At 40.7% G+C, this 20,299-nt stretch overlaps 1 protein-coding gene across 6 annotated transcripts in view; it reads left to right on the top strand.

The window, feature by feature from the left end:
- The first annotated feature begins 442 nt into the window (after positions 1–442).
- The window catches only part of AP1S2 (adaptor related protein complex 1 subunit sigma 2), a 45,020-nt gene continuing 25,163 nt past the window's right edge, over positions 443–20,299 (top strand). For 2 of the 6 annotated variants that reach the window (XM_054973422.1, XM_054973423.1), the window contains exons 1-4: positions 443–789; positions 5,795–5,973; positions 11,517–11,625; positions 13,270–13,407. In XM_054973422.1, the coding sequence (XP_054829397.1) occupies positions 5,795–5,973; positions 11,517–11,625; positions 13,270–13,407 (426 nt within the window). In that variant the 5' untranslated portion in view covers positions 443–789. Of the gene's footprint in view, positions 790–944; positions 1,134–5,794; positions 5,974–11,516; positions 11,626–13,269; positions 13,408–20,299 lie in introns of those variants that run through there. The other 4 variants (XM_054973418.1, XM_054973421.1, XM_054973419.1 and 1 more) reach the window with 4 other exon arrangements.

The following is a 20,299-nucleotide window of genomic DNA, read 5'->3' as shown; positions in this document are numbered from 1 at the left end:
TCTTAGGTTTCTAAATAATTTTGTACAAATCTTAATAATAACAGTCACCCAATCAGTTTACGCAGAAAGAGAGAGAGAGAACGAGGACAGAAAACGGGGCTTAACCACGACATGCGGGAATACAATTATCGTACTACAGTCAATACCCACCCCCGTTTACCGCCTTGCGCATGTGCACTCTGTCCAATGCTGACTTGGTGCCATATACCGGTTTGTGCCTGCATGGACAAGAACAGGGGTCTAGCAGACCTGCTGATTGGCTAGACTTGTTTCCCCTTGGGCTTCTGGTTGGCTACATGGAAAACGTTGTTTCCTTGGTCCTCTGATTGGTCCGTGTCTCTCTCTTGCCAGCCCGCTGTGCCAGGATTGTTGTTGCCTTCATCGGTTACTACCCTTCAATCCCTCTCCCGCATGTCTCCATCGCAGCGATTGGCTGTCCGGGAAATCCTTTCTGCTCCTCCTCCTGCTGGGTGTACACTGGCATGTTACGGGGAGCGAATGAAGTTTGGCGGTTGAAAAGAAGCCGGTCCACCCCCCTCGTCCTCCTTCCTTGGCCACGCCCCCTATCCCTGTTCGCCTGGGCTACTGGCCGTGAGCCACCTCTCTCTTTCCTTCAGTTGCTCTAGTGGCAGGTCAGGGGGGAAGGAAGGAAAGAGGGTAGGCGCTGTTCTCCGCTCAGTTGGGGAGTATTGAGGTTGCCTTCCTCACCTCACAACTGCCTTAATTCAACCCTCCCCCCCCCCCGTCCCGGGCTTCTGTGCGCGCGCCTCTAACGGCTTCTGAGTAACGGTAAGTGATGCGGCGCGGTTGGCCCTAGCGCGTTCGCGCATAAGGGTGAGATGCGCCTCCTGATTGACAGGAGCGTCTCGCGTGCGGAAGGGTGGGGGCCCTGGAAGGAGTGCTTGATAGGAGCGGCGGGGTCTCCTCGCCCTGCCCTTCTCCGTCGCGAGGGCATTGGCCGGTGCGCGCGTCAACAGAAACCACAGGCTGGCTGTGTGTGTGGAGAGTCTCTGTAGGTGCCGCTCGTGTGGAGCCTCTGCCCCTGACGGTTTTGAGGGACGGTTGCCTCGAACTATTTGGGAGTGAGTTTTTTTTTAAAAAAAAACCCTCAAACCATCCTCTCCCCTTTCGAGGTAGGCCCCATTTTCTTCGGTGGTCACCTCAGCACCTCGTGCTGCTCGTGTCTTTCTTGAATGTCCAGCTTTTCTTACTCCCTCTCTTCGTATAGGTAATTTTTCTGCTAGGGAGGGGCAGTTTATAGTGGCTCGTTCTCTTTCGTTGATAACTGAATATGTGTTTCTTATTGAGTGTGATGAACGGAGGATAAATCTCTTAATCCACTTTTTAGCCACTCCCCCTCACTCCCAGCAAGTGGGGCGCAGAGACCCCCACCATTCTTCCAGTGTATGACCCAGTGGTGCAGCAGTGCACGTGAATGCGAAATGAAAGGGTATGATTTTTCATCGTCCATAAAAGCTTCAATAAATCTCTTAACATTTAAGTACAATAAAGCCCTTTTTTGTTTTTGCTGCAGTGGAGGAACACTGTTACCCTCCTGGATTCTGTACTTTGAGAGATCTGGGGCCATTATCTGAACATGGGTACTTTAGTTTCTAAAACACAATTATTGGGTAAATGATGATGTAGGAACTCCTCACATATTTCATTAAAATTTTCATTTGTGAAAGTTTCTTGAGGAAAAGATAGTATTTTATTCATAGTCCTGGCCCCTTTGTCACTTGCGTACAGCATCAATTGCTGGAGAACAGTTTGTTGACTCACTGACTGGATCCTAACCATCATCTTGGGAATCATGAAGTTAAAAAGTACATATAGATTATTTTGCTGTGATCCTGAAACATTTCTGAATCTTATTTTCTTCTTATCCCCTTCTCTGAACTTTCCATATCAGGTGGGGTTTGAGTTGCATTAGTATTCTGAGATAAACAGAGAGGGTAAATATTGCATCTTCCTTTTGAGGTAGTAGATTACCATGTTTATTCATTTTGACTGCTCTGGCTCACAGATAAAAACCTCTTTTCTAATTATGACAAATTCAGGAGTGGTAGCCATGTTAGTCTGTTGCAGTATAAACAAAAAGGAGTCCTGTAGCATCTTAAAGGTATATTTGTTGCTGTATAAGCTTTCATGGATAATAGGTTTATTTATCTTTATGGCACCTCAGACTACTTTTTTTTCTCTGTGTGTTTAAATGGAGAAAGAGAAACATGCTTTGTAATACTTTTGTGTATGTTACTCTGGATTTTAGTGGTTTCCAGTAATATTTCAGTGAAATATAACCACTGTTGGTGACCTCAGAGTCACTTCTTTACTTGCTAATGGCATGTTTTAATCATAGGTCAAAGATAAAAAGTCTAATCCTCTGAAAATTTCCCATCTGAAATATGTACTTTTCTGAAAAAGATTCGGGTACAAGCCTTGTTCATAAGATGATTCAATCACTCCTCCTTGGAATTTGCAGACCATTCATTGTTTCTGCACCTTTACACAGAGGCTTTATGTTTTTTGTTTTGGAACTGTTCATTATAATCCTGGGATGAACTGAAATTGATCTGATTTTTTTTCCTATGGCTGAATATGAAGGATATGATGCCTTCTTACTGTGTAACACTTCCAGGAGGAATCTTATTACTAGTTTACGTAGAGGAGTTCTTTTGTATTAGAATATTTTGGAATGGGCCTCAAAGAAAATTTTTCTTGACAATAACCTGAGTCAGAAATTTTTCTTGTTTTTGTTGCTTGATTAATTAGTGAAAACGAAAACAAATTAATCAGTGGCTTGAATGAAAAAAAAATCACGGAGTAGACCTGCTACTGTTGCAGTTTTACATGTCCCCTAATTTTTCACAAGTAGCTTGGAATTGTTAGAAAAGGATGGGGGACAGAGTTATATTTTTAGCTTTGCTATGCAGCAAAGCGTTCCTCAATGAATAGTGAAACTTCCTGATTCAAGCAAAACAAGCAAACATGTTTGGCGTGTTCTTTTCATTGTTTCACACTTATGAGACAAAATACATGTGTTCTAATAAGGGAATTGTTTGATTTCTAAGGGATAATAGTCTAAACAGATGTGTGACTAATAACCACAATCTGCTCAGGATGGGCTATTTTCAGATACAGACCTATATAGCTGTATACATAGTAAAATATGAGGTATTCTGTGTTCTTGAAATATGCCTTAAAAACTGGATTGGGCTAATAAGCACAGCTATGACTATAGCTTTTCCAGTGTGTAAGGGTGGCACATCTTAATTTTTTATATGAAACAAAATACATTGTAAAAGCTTCTAGTTTTCTTATGCTATTTTATTGATCTTAAGAACATAAGAACATAAGCAAAGCCATGTTGGATCAGGCCAGTGGCCCATCCAGTCCAACATTCTGTCACACACAGTGGCTAGAAATCCAGTGCCATCTAAAGGACTGTCAGTGAGGCCAGGACACCAGAAGCCCTCCCACTGCCTTCCTTCCAGCACCAAGACAACAGAGCACCACCTCCCCACAAAGAGAATACCATCTATCTCCTGTGGCTAATAGCCACTGATGGACCTCTGCTCCATATATTTGTCCAGTCCCCTCTTGAAGCTGGCAATGCTTGTAGCTGCCACCACCTCCTGTGGCAACGAATTCCATGTGTTTATCACCCTTTGTGTAAAGTAGTATTTTCTTCTATCTGTTCTAACCCGACTGCTCAATAATTTCATAGAGTGCCCACGAGTTCTTGTATTGTGAGAAAGGGAGAAAAACACATCTTTCTCTACCTTCTCTAACCCATGCATTATCTTGTAAACCTCTATCATGTCTCCCCTCAGTCGTCTTTTCTCCAGGCTAAAGAGCCCCAAGCGCCTCAATCTTTCCTCATAGGGAAAGTGTTCCAACCCTTTAATCATTTTAGTTGCCCTTCTCTGTACTTTTTCCAGTGCTATGATATCTTTTTTAAGGTGTGGCGACCAGAACTGTACACAGTACTCCAAATGAGGCCTCACCATCGATTTATACAGAGGCATTATGATACCGGCTGATTTGTTTTCAATCCCTTTCCTAATAACCCCTAGCATAGCATTAGCTTTTTTTATGGCAGTCGCACACTGTGCTGACGTTTTTAGTGAGTTATCTATCATGACTCCAAGATCTCTCTCTTGGTCAGTCTCCGCCAGTTCAGACCCCATCAACTTGTATTTATATTTTGTATTTTTGTTCCAATGTGCATTACTTTGCACTTGGCTACATTGAACCTCATTTGCCACATGGATGCCCACTCTTCTAGCCTCGACAGATCCCTTTGGAGTGCCTCACAATCCTCTCTGGCTTTCACCACCCTGAACAATTTCGTGTCATCTGCAAATTTAGCCACTTCACTGCTTAATCCCAATTCCAAATCATTAATAAACAAGTTAAAAAGCATTGGACCCAATACCGACCCCTGTGGCACCCCACTGCTCACCACCCTCCACTGTGAGAAGTGCCCGTTTATACTCACTCTCTGTTTCCTATTAATTAGCCAGTTTTCGATCCACAAGAGGACTTGGCCCTTTATCCCATAGCTACTGAGCTTACTTAGGAGCCTTTGATGAGGAACTTTGTCAAGTTCCTTATTCGAGAAAGGATCATTTGGAGGCTTAGGTCGCCTTTGTGGCACATAATGCCTTTTATCAGCTTCAACTGATACTCAAGCTATTGCTGTTCCTCAGAATGCATGATCTGGCCACAGTGACCCATGTTGAAATCACATACAGGTTAGATTAATGTATTGTGTCCTACATGGGGGCTGCCTTGGAAAACCGTCTGGAAACTTCATTGGGTACAAAATACAGCAACAAAGCTACCATCAGCAGCTGGGGTACTGAGATCATATTGTGCTTTGCTGAAATACGAGCACAAGCTGTCTACATGAATGTGAGCATAGTTCAAAGTGTTCGTTCTTGTCTATAAAGCCCTAAACAGTTTTGGGTGCAGGGTACTTGATAGACTGTCCCCCATATTTTCCAGACTGCCAGTTGAGTTCCTGCTTACAAGCCCTGCTCTCTGGGCTCCTGTTTGTAGAGGTAAGGAGGGTGGTGGCCAAAGACAGAAGTTTCTCAGTGGTCGCTCCTTGCCTGTGGAATGCCCTCTCTCCCTTGAGGCTTTCCTGGTGCCATTAAACTCCATCAGGTCAAAATATTTCTTTTTTTTTCCAGGCTTTTAATCAGGGAGTTGATCTTTTAAATTGTTTTTATGGCCTGTTTTCTAGCCAGAGGACTGTTTCAAGGATCATTTATGATTTATGCTTTTGGGATATTATTGGGCTATCAGGGTTTTAACTGGTTCATTTTAATCAATGCTGTTTTCTAAAAAAATAGGTGCTAGTACCCATGATGTTTGCTACCTTGAGGGCCCGAGAAAGAGGTACTGGTACTGCATACTGGCACATACCCCCAGAAGACAATCCTGATTTTAATTATTTCATTTTATTTTATGAGCTGCCTCAAGCAGGTCCCAGAAGAAGTGGCATATAAATGTTTTAAATAAATACAGGAGCCAGGCATTATCTAGTATAGTTAGTACACAAGTTAATTTATAGTAACATGCCTGGGATGGGGAAGGAGTGCTGTTCACCTCACTTGCATCGTGTTGCAGATTTGTCAGGTTGAAACAAATGTTATCCCTGAGCTTATAAAAAGTGTTAGGAATGCCCCTTTCCTGTGTTCAGCATTCCTTATTGGCAAGGTATACCTCTCCATACTTGGTGTGATTGAAGGACTGATGTTAACTGTGGTTTTATTTAATTCAACAGATGCAGTTTATGTTGCTTTTTAGTCGTCAGGGGAAGTTGAGACTTCAGAAGTGGTATGTCCCATTGTCTGACAAAGAAAAGAAGAAAATCACAAGGGAACTTGTTCAAACGGTCTTAGCCCGTAAACCGAAAATGTGCAGCTTTCTTGAGTGGAGAGACCTGAAGATTGTCTACAAAAGGTTGTTTTCCCTCTGTAAGCTTATAATTGCCTTTCACAACAAAAGATAGAGCATTTGTACTATTTAAATACTTCATCTGTTACTATGTGTGAAAAAATAATGTCTCTTATTTTATTGAATGGTAATTTGGTAACTTTGTAGGAACTATTAATTTCCATAATACTGTTTTTGCACTTTGAAATGTGCTGAGGAAAAGGTGAGATTGTTTTAAAATAGTTCTAATTTTGTACTCAGTTGTTCACCGTAAAGTAAACAGATCTGAAGACTGTGTGCATTTTAGAGGCTGTTTAACATACTTGAATGTGAAATCTTGACCTAATTCAGTTTATATACATCAGAAATAAATCTTGGATATAAAAAGATGCACAGGAACGGCACTTTATTCTTCTAAGATTTTGGAATTTAAGCTATGAAGTATTTATACACACTGTTATAGTTGAATGAATGAACACTGTTCATGTTAACTGCATTGAAATTATTCCTGTTTGTAACAAGATTAAGTATTACCTTGCCCACTTGTAAATCTCTCTCAAGGTTGGAAGTGTCACATACTACAAGCTTGTTTACTACCTGGAAGAATACTCCATGTTAAAGTGGAGGCAAAATAATGAGTTTTATATTGCATTATTATGTAGATGTTTGAGTTTAACAAGTTTGGTCTTACATGCTTTTTGAAGATTAAACTGCTATAATCTGAAGTATGAATTTGACAAGTTGTGATATTCAGGATCAGAAAGGATTTCTCCCTCTAATTAGAATGGCTGGTGACCTTTTTGCCTTCCCTGTAGCATGTGGCTTAGTTGATTTATATAAGATACCATGAACAATGTTGATATTCATGTCCATTCTGTCTTCTTGTTGCATGCTGTTCTTGATTTAATCCAATTATTCTGTTGAGGACTGTTGGTTATATGACCCTGACTGCAAGCAAGGTGGTTTAAGTCGCATTAGCTAATAAGTAAGCAAATAGGTATGAACATGTAGATACACTTGAAACCTGAAAGAATAAAAGAAAGTTTTTGGCGAAGATAGTAAGTCAATCAAAAACGTGGCCTTATTGCAAAATGTGATAATTATAAATCATTGGACTCACTTGTGCTCCAGTTAGATGTATTGATGCTGATCTTTTTCGTTGAAATAGTAAAACTAGTGTAAACTGTAATTGTAGAAAAACATAAATTTGCTACTATCAATTAAATTACTAGTGAAAATAAAATGATCATGCAAAATTATTATGAAAAATGATAGTGTGTTAGTATTCCTTATTAAATTGTCATGGCAGCCTGAGTAGCCCAGACCAGCCTGAGCTCATCAGAGTTTAGAAGGCATGCTAAGTACTTGAATGGGAGACCACCAAGGACAATCTGGGTTACTATGCAAGGGAAGGCATTGGCAAACCACCTTTGCTCATCATGGATTAGTTTTGACTTGATAGCACTTGTTGTTAATGATGATGATGTTGTTGTTAAATTGTCATGTAGCTTCTTGAAGTTTAAACCAGATGTTCCATACTCAATGACCTTTCTGATGATCTTGAAATAATTGAGGTTTAACACTTATTGAATAGTTATAAAAACCTGTTCTTATTGACAAAACAATTTCAAAGAATTTGTATGCAAATAAAAAACAAAAAAGAACCATACAGGATTTACAATGCCATTTAACTGCAAGTTCGTATTGAAAGATTTAGCTGGAAGATTGAGCTTGACCATTTTGTGCTATGTGAAGAAGTAATCTTGTTCGGCAGGAGCAAGGCAAGAAAAACTCAAGGGCTCTAGGTGATAGGAAAAAAAGTAACGTTTTCCCAGTATGGATTATTTATGCAGTGCATATGTTCAAAGAAGAATTTTCCAACATTATGATATTACTGTAGTCGGAAATGGACAGTCTCAATTCTGACAGCAAGGATCTTTACATTGTTATACTTTTATGCTAGAAATTAAAAAAGAATAGAATCAATTGTGTAGAAAACCTTTTCTGCTTAAAAATAAGTACTTAAGGAGCCATTATGGTTTTTTTATGGAGTACACTCAACAGGATGCAATTAAAGGTATTAGTAAAGCATGTAATAGAGTAAAATGTTTTAAAGATTAAATGGGTTTTAGAAAACTGCATTACAGCAAAACCAAACATTCCTGAAATGCTGTAGAAATTAAATTTTCACCAAAGATCAGAACACAGAATGAAAAATGCTTATTAATTTATTATTTTGCATATTATGAACATAGCATACCAGTAAACTATGTAATGTTGTTTACCTTATTGTCTTCTATATGCTAAACAGTATTGTTGCAAAAAAACTTCTTCATTTTTAATAGAACTTCAAGCAAGGATGTTCTGAGTTCTACCAAAAGGTTGTGTGAGAATTCTGAACAGACTTTTTCCTGCTGTGTTAATCATAAATTAGTTCTTATAGAAACACATGCCATGAAATGTTAGCATAGATCCTCATTTTTCTTGTCTTCTAAAATTGTATGCTTCCTTGGTCTTTAAATAATTACCCCTTCTAGTGATAACTCTTTTTGTTTCAAACATGTGGCAAGAAGCTTTGGTGCTTTTCTGGAAATTAGTGCAATGCAGCCAGCTGTGTTATATTGCTTTGGATTTTCAGAGATACTGATTAATGGCGCCATGCTTTTTGCAACCTTGTTGCTTACATAAATGTGTTTCCCTAAAGATCTCAAACTATGATTTCAGCTGAGGTTATCATGTACCTTTATCTATAGAATTTAACCAGAATCTGAACTTGTCTTAATTCTCCACACAAGCCTATTAAGGGGTAAAAAACTCTCTTTGGTTCCGAAAAACTAGCAATTAAGTTTTAATTTACAAGACCTACAACCAGCCTATTTTAGAAACACTTTTTAAAAGTTCACATCCTCTCAGGATACCCAGACACCACTAAGTAATTTACGTTAACAAACAAGTACCCCTGCAGAAGAACAACTGTCAACAATTGAACACTTGACCAAATCACCAGAAAAAAGGACCTTGCAAAAAAGACCAAACTTGAGAAAAGAAAGCCCAACAATAGGGGAAAACGGCCCCCCACCCACTAGAACAACCAGCAAAAATTAACAGCAACAAAGAAAGCACACACTCCCCCCCCCCCCCCGAAAAAGAAATGAATCTAATTACATGAACAGGAACTGTAAAACACTGAACTTAACAACCAATCACCCACAACAGGAAAAGACCCCCCCCTCCCACCAAGAACAAACAGCAAAATAAACAGTAAATATAAAAGCCAATAACCAAAGCCTCCCAATACACACAGTGAAAAAGCACTTTTAAAAATGCAGACAGAAAAACATTTTCCTTCCTTCCCTCTCCCGGACACCAGGCCAACCTCTCCCTCCAAAGAGAGAGAGAACTCAGTGAGTTTAATAGCTCTCAAACCAGTCCTCCAGGTGAAGTGGAGTTCTCAAGTGCAGTAGCAGAAGTCCTCCAAGTGCAGGTCTCAGCAGCAGGAATCACTCCAGGATCCAGGTGGTGGCAGTCCAAAGCAGGCCAGGCAGAGTACCAGTCCAGACTACAGAGGCAGACAGACAGCAACAGCAGTGTCTCTTTCAGTCTCCAAGCCAGAGTCAAATGGAGGCTGCTCTGAGGCAGACCTCCTAATTTAATTCCTTGCAGCAGTTTAAAAAAAGGCACTCTCCTTCTTGAGAATCCCATTGGCCGAAGAAGGAGAGCTGCTGCAAGGACTGGCCACTCACATTCACCCCTCTCTTCCCCCTTCTGCCTCACTCCTCACTCCCTTCCCTCCTCCCATCTCATTAAAGAAGGTGGATTCTATGGGTCCCCAAAGAAAGTGTCCCCTGCCATTCCATTTTTTCCTATGGTTCAGTTTGGTTTGGGTGGAATGGATGTGATTCTCTGGTTTGATGTGAGTCCCCTTGCTTCACTTGTTTGGTTCTGTTGGGCTTTCTGTGTGTGGAGATTGCATTTGGAAGTGAGCCTTGGACTTGGCAGCCTTGTCCCGGTGTGTTTCTGCAGTGGAAGTCAGATTTGGCTTTTTTCCCCACAGGAAATAATGGAGTGGCTGGGGACAAGTTTTTGAATGGACCATAGAATTGGACTCTGGGGTCCAATCAACCTGAAACTTGGGTGGTCTTTATAGGGCAGTCAGGAGTAGATTCCTTGCAAATTTGGTGGTTTGCTTGAAAAATGCCACGCCAGCCCCTGGATAGCCCCCAGATAGTTTTCCCCATAGGGAATAATTGCCAAACTAACCCAGATTTCTTTGATCTGTCTGAACCAGATCAGAGAATCTTCCCTATATTTTGGGAATCTTGAGTTTTGGGGGGATCGCTGAATCCAGATTTCCAGGATCTTTTCCCCCAGCGCACACTCCTATAAGCAATATCAGAAATTTGCAGTGACCATTTTTCAGGTATGGTATCGCTGTTAAGACATTGTCTTGAACTTTGCTTGCAAACACTGAGGTTTGAAAATATCGTTTTTAATCTATCTGCAAGACAAGTTATTGAGAAACCTAGAATTACAAACTTCATTGCCGTCCTGAGATGAAGTAGAACATAAAAACAGCTTTAAAATACAGGACCCCTGAGTTAAATCTCTGGATAGAAAAAAATATTTTGGCTTAGTGTCTAAAAAAGTGATGTACATACGTTTCAAGTGGTAGATCTCCAAGGAAAGGTACCATGACACCTACCTCACTTCTGCTGGACTGGAGCACAGAGAGCAGGACTTGGGAAGACTGGTGAGCTGGACCGTACAGTCCTTCACATACCCTGGCTCCAAACCATTTAGCCTGATAAAGCCTGGGCAACAAAACCATTTAGGCCTTTGGACAGGGTGGGAGAATATATCTCTGGTTCAGATCTCCCTGCCAGGGCAGTGAGTAAATTTTAAAATTTAAAATGAAACTACTTAGATGTCCAAAGTACTAATGGTGCCTGTGCAGTATATGAGTTGCCAGCTAGGGTGTATAAATTGAAAATACAAAGCCATAATCAAGTAGTTTTCAAATGGTTAGAAAATGTGCCCTTAAGTTGAGTTTGTTGTTCTGTATAGTTGGTAACTCCAGGTTTACTCTTGAGTATTTGGTACAGTTAACTTCTGCATCAGGGGGTCCCCAACCTTTTTGAGCCCGGGGGCACATTTGAAATTCTGGCAGAGTGCGGTGGGTGCAGCAACAAAATGGCTACCACAAAACAGCTACTGCAGGAGGTAGAGCCAGCCACAAAATAGCTGCTACAGTTTACCTCAGTCACACAGTGAAGATCCTTTTGCTGTGAAAGCAGCATCTGCCAAGAGCGGTGCTTTTAAAAATATGCACAGCTAATCAGCGCTTCAATGGCCAATCTAAATCTATGCTTTGCAAAAGCCGCACCTGGCTCTACCGGTTTTCTAAAAACACTTAGCGGGTACTATGAAAGGTGTCAGTGGGTACAGTGGTGTTAGGACACGTTTAATTAACTTCCGCAAAAACATTCTGTGTTTCTGTGCATTATTTTTACTGAGGGATGGGCAAGCTATATAAGGCAGTTGCTACAGTATTTAATTAACATTTTTTACAGGTATGCAAGCCTTTACTTCTGCTGTGCCATCGAAGATCAGGATAATGAGCTAATAACCCTGGAAATAATTCACCGTTATGTAGAATTGCTTGATAAATACTTTGGAAGTGTAAGTTATTAACACTGATTTTTCTCCTATTTCTAAATCTTGCATATGTGTGCAGATTAAGTTTTGTTTTTTATATAAACAAAACAATATCCCTGTTTTCTAGAGCAAAATAAAAGGAAGCTGTTTAAATATATATATCAATATCAATTGCATCTGTTGAATTCTGTTAATATTCTGGAGCCTGAAAAACACGATATGCATGTGCACATACATATGGAAGCAGGGTGGGAAGGAGCAGTCGCAAAATAAGATAAGAAGGTCAAACAATGAAGAGTGGTATGTTACTGAAACCATGTGAGAAAATAAAATCCAGTAAAAATATAGACAGTCCCATCTGATTACTCACATGTACTGGAAAGTAAGTTGAGTAATAATAATAATAATAATAACAACATTCGATTTATATACTGCCCTTCCGGGTGACTTACCACCCACTCAGAGCGGTTTACAAAGTATGTTACTATTATCCCCACAACAAAACACCCTGTGAGGTGGGTGTGGCTGAGAGAGCTAGAAGCTGTGACTGACCCAAGGTCACCCAGCTAGCTTCAAGTGGAGGAGTGGGGAATCAAACCCAGTTCTCCAGATTAGAGTCCTGCGCTCTTAACCACTTCACCAAACTGGCTCTCAGAGCCAGAGTAATAATCAGAGCCCTTACCTGCTGGCTGAGATTAACACTTCACATATCTGACAAAGCTGATGCAAAAAAATTTCCACCATCAGACTACAGTCATGTGTATACTTGGGAGTTAGCTTGGTTAAATTCACTGAGACATTTCTGAGAAAACATGTAAGATTGTAAATGTAAGTTTGTTAATCTGTAGGCTACTTCAAGGCACTTTATTGTTTTTGTTACAACAGAGTCTTTCTCACCTGCATTTGTTATTTGACTTTATTTTATAGCCTGTATAACATCTGCTGGCTAAAATGAATGCTATGAATGAAAAGTTGGTTATTATATAAAGTACATCAGTGGCTTATTGGGGACTGTCAACATTAAATAGTAATTAATTTTTTTACTAATATATTGCACCAGAAAAAGCCAAAGCCATCACGTAGCAGCCAATAGTCTGTAAACGTTTTTAAAATTGGTTGTTGTGGGTTTTCCGGGCTGTATTGCCGTGGTCTTGGCATTGTAGTTCACTGAGAGACACTGAGAGATCTCTGTCTTTTGGTGCTACACCTCTGAAGATGCCAGCCACAGCTGCTGGCGAAACGTCAGGAACTACAATGCCAAGACCACGGCAATACAGCCCGGAAAACCCACAACAACCATCTTTCTCCGGCCGTGAAAGCCTTCGACAATACGTTTTTAAAATTGTTTAATTCATTGGATGAAAAGTGAAGATAATGAAGTAATGTTTCATTATTTTATTTCTAATTTACCCAAGTGAAACTTTTAAAGAATGGAATAAGTATTTAAATGACAAGGTATTGAATTTGCTAATTGGCACGTTCTGATTTAAGTGACTGTTCCTGAACTACGTTTAATATTTTATTTATTGTGCTGTAATCAGTAACTGGCATCTTTAAGTGAACACATGAGAAATTTGGAAGTAAACATTGTAACGAAAACAAGATCTTACTCTATCACTCTAAACAAAGATACTGAATCTCAGTATTTTATCTCTTTGTGTTTTTTAGGTATGTGAACTTGATATCATCTTTAATTTCGAGAAGGCTTATTTTATTTTGGATGAATTTCTTTTGGGTGGGGAAGTTCAGGAGACTTCAAAGAAAAATGTTCTTAAAGCCATTGAACAGGCAGATTTGTTACAAGAGGTAAGCAAATCTTCATTCTTTGCAAAGCACACTAGCATGCTGTGTGCTTCAGAACTGTAGAAAAAGCTTTTTGGCATGTATGGCATGTTTTTTCTAATTAATGTTCCCCTTTATCAGTATTGCTTTGTCCATTTCCTGTTTTGTTAAACAGTTCATTTCATGCAGTGTGGTAACACCAAATAGACTTTGTTAGAGTTTATTTAATGCTGTAGATACTGCTAGACATGCAGCTACTGCCTCTGTGTTATTTTGTTATCTATACATTTAAATCTTTGTCTGATCTAATTTTAATATTTTTTCTTAACTGAATGATTCACTAATTTTTGTCACACCTGATGCATGTATGCCTCTACTGTTTCATTGCTGAAACCAGAAGTTAGACTCACTACTTTGAGACACTTTCAGGTATAGTTAACATTACCTGTTTTAAAGACTAGTCATAATTCTATAGCTAATTAAAGTAGATATGTGCTGTGTGTTTAGAAAATAGTTATAATACTAGTCTTAGAAATACTACAAATGAAATAGATTAGGGGCGGAAACCTTCCAGTTACTAACAAAATGCGTAAATGCGTGTTCTCTGCTAGCTTTAGTGAACTGCTTAATTAAAAAGTTGGTTAAATTAAATAGTTGCAATTTGTTGGAGGAAATAACAACCTTCTCACCAAGCTCATCAATTCCATTATTTGGTAGATACAAGTTTGAAGTGATAATGCAGAATTGATTATCTAGATGTCTTGTTTGAGCTATAGTTACTGGCCCATGTTATTAACATGTTAACATTTCTACACGTTTGGCCAAAGGAATGTGGGTTAAGCCAGTATGTTTTATCAATGCAATTTTAAAAAGTTTTTTCCTATAAATACTGCATATGTAGTGTTATGTGATGTGTATTTATTTTGACTTGTTTTGGTGGGTAATCTTTAGTCCCGTGTGTTCATCAGTATCACTCCTGAGCAAGATTTTCAGGCAGCAAAATAATCCATTTTCTAGTCCCTTCTACTTTAGTAGAAGTAATTTAAACATGGTTGTTGTGGGTTTTCCAGGCTGTATTGCCGTGGTCTTGGCATTGTAGTTCCTGACGTTTCACCAGCAGCTGTGGCTGGCATCTTCAGAGGTGTAACACCAAAAGACAGAGATCTCTCAGTGTCAACTGTAGGGGTTTAATGTAGGGATTTAAGTTTTTACCTTACTAATGTGTGTTTGCACTACAAAAATTAGTAAATAGTATTGCAATTACACATGGTGAACCAGGATAAATAAATTGAGCAGCCTGATTTGTTGAGACCCAACAGGAAGTGTCATGGCCATTTGGAGGGGGGGGGGCGCTCTGGTTTTCTTACAGTATGAATTGCTGCGTTTCTTTCATGAAGTTAGCTGCTCACATTCAATTTTGTTCAGCAGAGTAAGAGAATATTTTTAATTGCTGCTTAGACCCAGATTTCAAATCCATGAACATATTAATTTGCATTTGTCCATTTTTCTCACAGGAATGTTTTAGGGGAAGTGAGAGGAAAAATCCTGTCTCATATCACTGTATAATCCCTTCAGTGGCACTGTAGAGAATCATAGGGTTGGAAGGGTCCTTACAGACCATCTAGTCCAACCTCCTGCCCAGTGCTGGTACAGCCTAAAGCAGGGGGGTTGGACTAGATGCTCTGCAAGACCCCAACAAGTATTTGTCCAGCCTTGAAGACTACCAGTGAGGAGGAACCCTAGACAGCTAATTCCACTGCTGAATTACTCTTAACATGAAGAAGTTTTTCCAAACAGTACTTTCCCTCCTATAGTTTAAACCTGTTGTTTTGAGTCCTATCCTCCTCTAAGTGATAGCCTTTTAAATACTTAAACAGAATGATCATGTCTCCCCTTCTTCAGATTGAACATTCCCAGGTCCCTCAGTTTTTCCTTATAGGGCTTGGTCTCCAGGCCCCTCATCTCCTGGTTGCTCTTTTCTGCACCTGTTCCAATTCATCCACATCCTTTTTGAAGTGAGGCCTCCAGAACTGCACACAGTACTCCAGGTGGGGTCTGACCAACATGGTATATAGTGGGATAATGACATCCAGTGATTTGGATGTTATACTTGGGGTGCATTAACAAACAGTGTATTAACATGCTGCTACTAAAAGTGTATCCCTCATCCAGTATGCAACTCCAGAAGTGTTCATCCTTCTCTACTCTTTCCCCCATTTCTCTAATTATGGCTTACATGTGGAACTCTGACCCTCTATGCAGGCTTAGGGATAGGAGTGTTTCAGAAACGTTTTGTGCATTTTTTGAGTGTTTGGCATTAAGCAGTTGCTTTGGTATTGGCAATCTATTTTGCTTCCATTGATTCCTCCCACTTTCAGAACTTCGGAAGAATCTTTCCCTTAGAAAACATTCCACATGTTACTGTGTTAGCATTGGGGGAGTGGGAGGCTTTAAGTAGTTTTTAGCATTAGTGAGAAATTTCTTAACTAGATTACCTGAAGTTCATCGTCGTCCTTCTATGCAGTTCCACACTGGGACTGCGCAGCCATGAAGAGATTTTTTTCTAGCTAATAAATCTGTTTGGGGATACTCCACCTCCATTGCACAGGTGCACCAGTTTTCCTGCTCAATGTGCAGTTAGAGGGGCGGAGCACCCCCATTTCTCTCAGTTCTTCTTTCACCACTGTCAAGAGGTTCTTATAGTGTTTCGTCTTTTGTCAATAAAGATTACCTTTTTTCTAGGACTGTGTATCTGAAATCACTGTTTAAGAAATGTTCGCAGTGCAGGACAAAGGTGACCCGAACGGATGATCATGATCTTTGTTTAATTTGTCTTGAAGAGGGTCATAACATGTTGGCCTGTCGCCATTGCCAGAAGTTTACATCTAAGGCAAAGAATGACAGAGCCTCCTGCCTTTAAGCAGCGCTCTGGGAGAAGGTACTGTCTGGCCCTGAAAAACCAGCAGTAAAGCCACCTGCTGCAAAAGGGCCACTGGCATCTACAGAACGGAAAGGGCCACTGGCACCTACGGTTCCAACAGAACGAGGGTCTTCAGCCTCAATGTTGGTTACATCTGAATTCGATCCAGCGCTAGCGATCTGCTTCCAGGCAAGATTTACAAGCGGGCAAAACATCGCCCTTCGGATCTGAGTCTACCTGAACGTGCAGCCTCAGAGCCACTGGCCAAGAAGGCAAAACCAAGTGTAAACACTGCAAAGGTCTACTTCTGCGGCTAGGAGCAAGCAGGAAGACTACCCTTTCTTGTTCAGTCATCCTCATTCCTCTTTTCTCATGGCTGAAGAGGTGCAAGCTTATTACCACCATGGTTCGCTGTCAGTGCCAGCAGACAGGGAAGGCAGGAAATTAAATGCTATCAGCCAAAAGGTCTATTCATCAGCTGCACTCAGTTTTAGAATCATGCACTATCAAGTCATCTCATGGGTTCCTGTAATCTATATAGTTGAGACCAGCTTTCTGTGTTCAGGACCTCCCTGACAATCGATGCACGATAGTGAAGCTGCTACAGGGGGAAACTATCAGGCTTGCAAAACAGCAGATGACAGGTGGAAAGCACCCACCTGATTGCTTGGCAAGGTCCATGGCTTCAGCTATTAACTTTGAGATGGCATTCCACAGTGCTTCCCAATGATAAAAAGAGTTGAGTGAAAAATCTTCCTTTTGAAGGGCCCTTGCTGTTTTTAGAGAAGACAGACGATTTTTTAAAAACAAATGAAAAAGAATCACCAAGCAATGAAGTCATTGGGAGTTATCGTTCCATCTCAAGACCAGGCAACTAGACCAGTGTTCCAGGCTTCTCAAGGATACCAGCAACCTTATTACCAATGCCATTTTACTTAGTACCAGCGACAGCAGTCCTAAGAGGACACCGAGACAAAGGAGAGAAAACCACCTTGTTCTTGCTCAGTTCCTGTTCTGTTACAATTTAAGAAGCAGTGTTAAGCCTGTTGGGAAAAGGGACGATTCAGAGAGTCCTAGTTTCACCACCTTCCTATGGTTTTTTTCCAGATATTTTTGGTTGACAATAAAAGTTGGGGGAAGTAAGCCCATTCTAGACCTACGCAATCTCAATAAGTTTGTTAAAGTTCAGAAATTCCATATGCTCACTTTATCAACTGTTATTCAGCTGTATTGTCGAAGGCTTTCACGGCCGGAGAACGATGGTTGTTGGGGGTTTTCCGGGCTGTATTGCCGTGGTCTTGGCATTGTAGTTCCTGACGTTTCGCCAGCAGCTGTGGCTGGCATCTTCAGAGGTGTAGCACCAAAAGACAGAGATCTCTCAGTGTCACAGTGTGGAAATGACCTACAATGACCTACATCTTTTCCACACTGTGACACTGAGAGATCTCTGTCTTTTGGTGCTACACCTCTGAAGATGCCAGCCACAGCTGCTGGCGAAACGTCAGGAACTACAATGCCAAGACCACGGCAATACAGCCCGGAAAACCCCCAACAACCAATGTTATTCAGCTCTTAGAGTTTAGTTCTTGGTTTGTTGTGGTTGATTTGAAAACTGCATACACCCTGACCACAGACAATATCTCAGGTTTTAGTGTGGCAATGAGTGTTTTGAGTACTTTGTGCTATCCTTTGGCCTGGCATCTACATCACGCATGTTCACCAAATACATGGCTGTGGTTGTCACTTTTTTGCGATCAAAGGGTTGTGCGGTTTATCCATATTTAGATTATTGGCTTTTTGTGGAAGAGTCTGAATCATTACTGTCTGACCACATTCAATTTACCTTGTCCACTATTTCTAACTTGGGCCTCTTGATTAATTGGGATCAATCCAATCTGTCACTGAGCAAAGTTATCCAATTTATTTGAGCCAAATTTGACTCTTGCCAAGGGAGAACCTTCCTACCTTTAGATAGATTACAGTGCATCCAATCTCTGGCGAGATTTTTCCTTACTAAGTACTATCAATTAGCTTTACTCATTCAGACGTTATTAGGCTTCATGGCGTCTACCACTTCCTTGTTGGTGTTTGTTCACTTAAGGATGAGACCTTGACAAAATTGGTTTGTACAGAGCTTTAACCCTAGAACATCCCACCAGTAGGTTAAATTGTCTATTCCAGGATCTGTGCTAAGATCTTTGGTATGAACATTTAAGTCAAGGTTACCCTTTTGGAAGGCTTCTGGCTGACATATCTGTTAATTCTGATGCCTCCACTTTAGGTTGGGGAGCTCATTGTGGTCATTTATCCACCCAGGGGATTTGGTCTAGGAATGAATCTAAGTTGCACATTAATGTATTAGAAATTAGGGCGATCTGTTACTCTCTTACTTCTTTTGCAGGTATTCTGCACAACAGAAGAGTCCAAGTCCATACAGACAGCACTACAGCTCTTTATTATCTAAACAAGCAAGGGGGAATGGCATCCCTCACTCTCTGTGCCAAGGCGATGGCGCTTTGGGAGTGGGCCATAGATAACAATGTGTTACCACAGGCCCTCCATGTAGCGAGAACAATGAAAAGCAGAATATTTTACCCGCAGAACTAATCAGGAAGTACATCATACCCATTTTCCAACTGTAGAGGGTTCTCTACTGTGGATCTATTTGCAACACAGAAAAACAAAAAAGCTGAAATGTTCTGTTCACTAGCGGGTACAGACCCTTTATCTCTAGGGAATGCTTTCTAGATTCCATGGGAGAGGGGACTATGCTGCGCCTTGCCACCTATACCCCTAATAACCAGGGTGTTATGCAGGATCTGGCACTTCCAAACACATTGTATTCTAGTTACTCCTTTTTGGCTCCATTGGGGATGGTTCACTACCCTCCAGGCCATGTCCCTAAACAGGTATATGCACTTCTGATCTGCCCCAGACCTTCTATTCAAGGATAGGGTATGGCATCATGATACATCCATCTTACAATTAACAGCATGGCTACTGAATCCACCAGATATGCCTTTTCTAAGATAGTGATGCAGGTTATATTAAACACCCGTAAAGCTTCCACACGTTCAGCATATGGCTATAAATGGAGTCACTTCAGTAAGTGGCTAGCTCCTAAACACCTTTCTCCTTTTACTTGTCCTTTAGCTTGTATTTTCTGTTACCTGTTGTACCTCCATGAGCAGGGGCTTTCAGTCTCCTTGATTAAGGTACATCTTGCTACCATTTCCGCGTTCCATGAGACAGTGGATGGCAAGATGGTGTTCTTCCATTGTATCTCGAAAAAAATCCTTAAAGGGATGTTTAAGACTTTTCCACCTAGGGCCCTTCCAGTTCCTCAATGGAGCTTCTCTCTGGTCCTATCCCAGCTTATGTTAGTCCCCTTTGAGCCCTTATCCTGTCTGTTTCCTTATTGTCGTGGAAAGTAGCCCTATTTCTGGCCATTACCTCTACCAGGCAGGTAGAAGAGATTACTGCTCTAAGAGTGGATGCTCCATTTCTCCAATTCTTTCCGGAATGGATAGTGTTGCACGCTACCATTGAGTTTCTCCCCAAGGTAGTATCCAAGTTCCACATGCAACAAAAAACAGTGCTGCCAGTGTTCTTTCCCAATCCTACTTCTGCTGAGGAATGCACTCTGCACAAATTGGATCTCAAGAGGGTTTTACTGTATTATCTACATAGAACCAAAATTTTTCATAAAACACTGTTTGTTATTGGGGAATTAGGGCTGGACAACCCGCTTTTTCCCAGGCTATATCCAGATGGATTGTGTCAGCTATTAAACTTTGTTATGATACAGCTGGAGTTCAGAGTCCTTTACAGATCAGGGCACATTCTACAAGAGGTCAAGATTCTTCAGCAGGTTTCCTGCAGGGAGTTCCCCTATGAGTGTCTTTCAAGAAGAGATGCAGCAGTAGGAACAGCTGTGCATCAGTCTCTGTTTAGCTAATCACTCAGACCATCCTCCATTGGTGACTAGCTTGTTAT

Source organism: Eublepharis macularius, chromosome 3 (assembly GCF_028583425.1).
Source record: "Eublepharis macularius isolate TG4126 chromosome 3, MPM_Emac_v1.0, whole genome shotgun sequence".
NCBI classification, from domain to species: Eukaryota; Metazoa; Chordata; class Lepidosauria; order Squamata; family Eublepharidae; genus Eublepharis; species Eublepharis macularius.
This window is presented reverse-complemented; position numbering and strand designations above follow the sequence as displayed.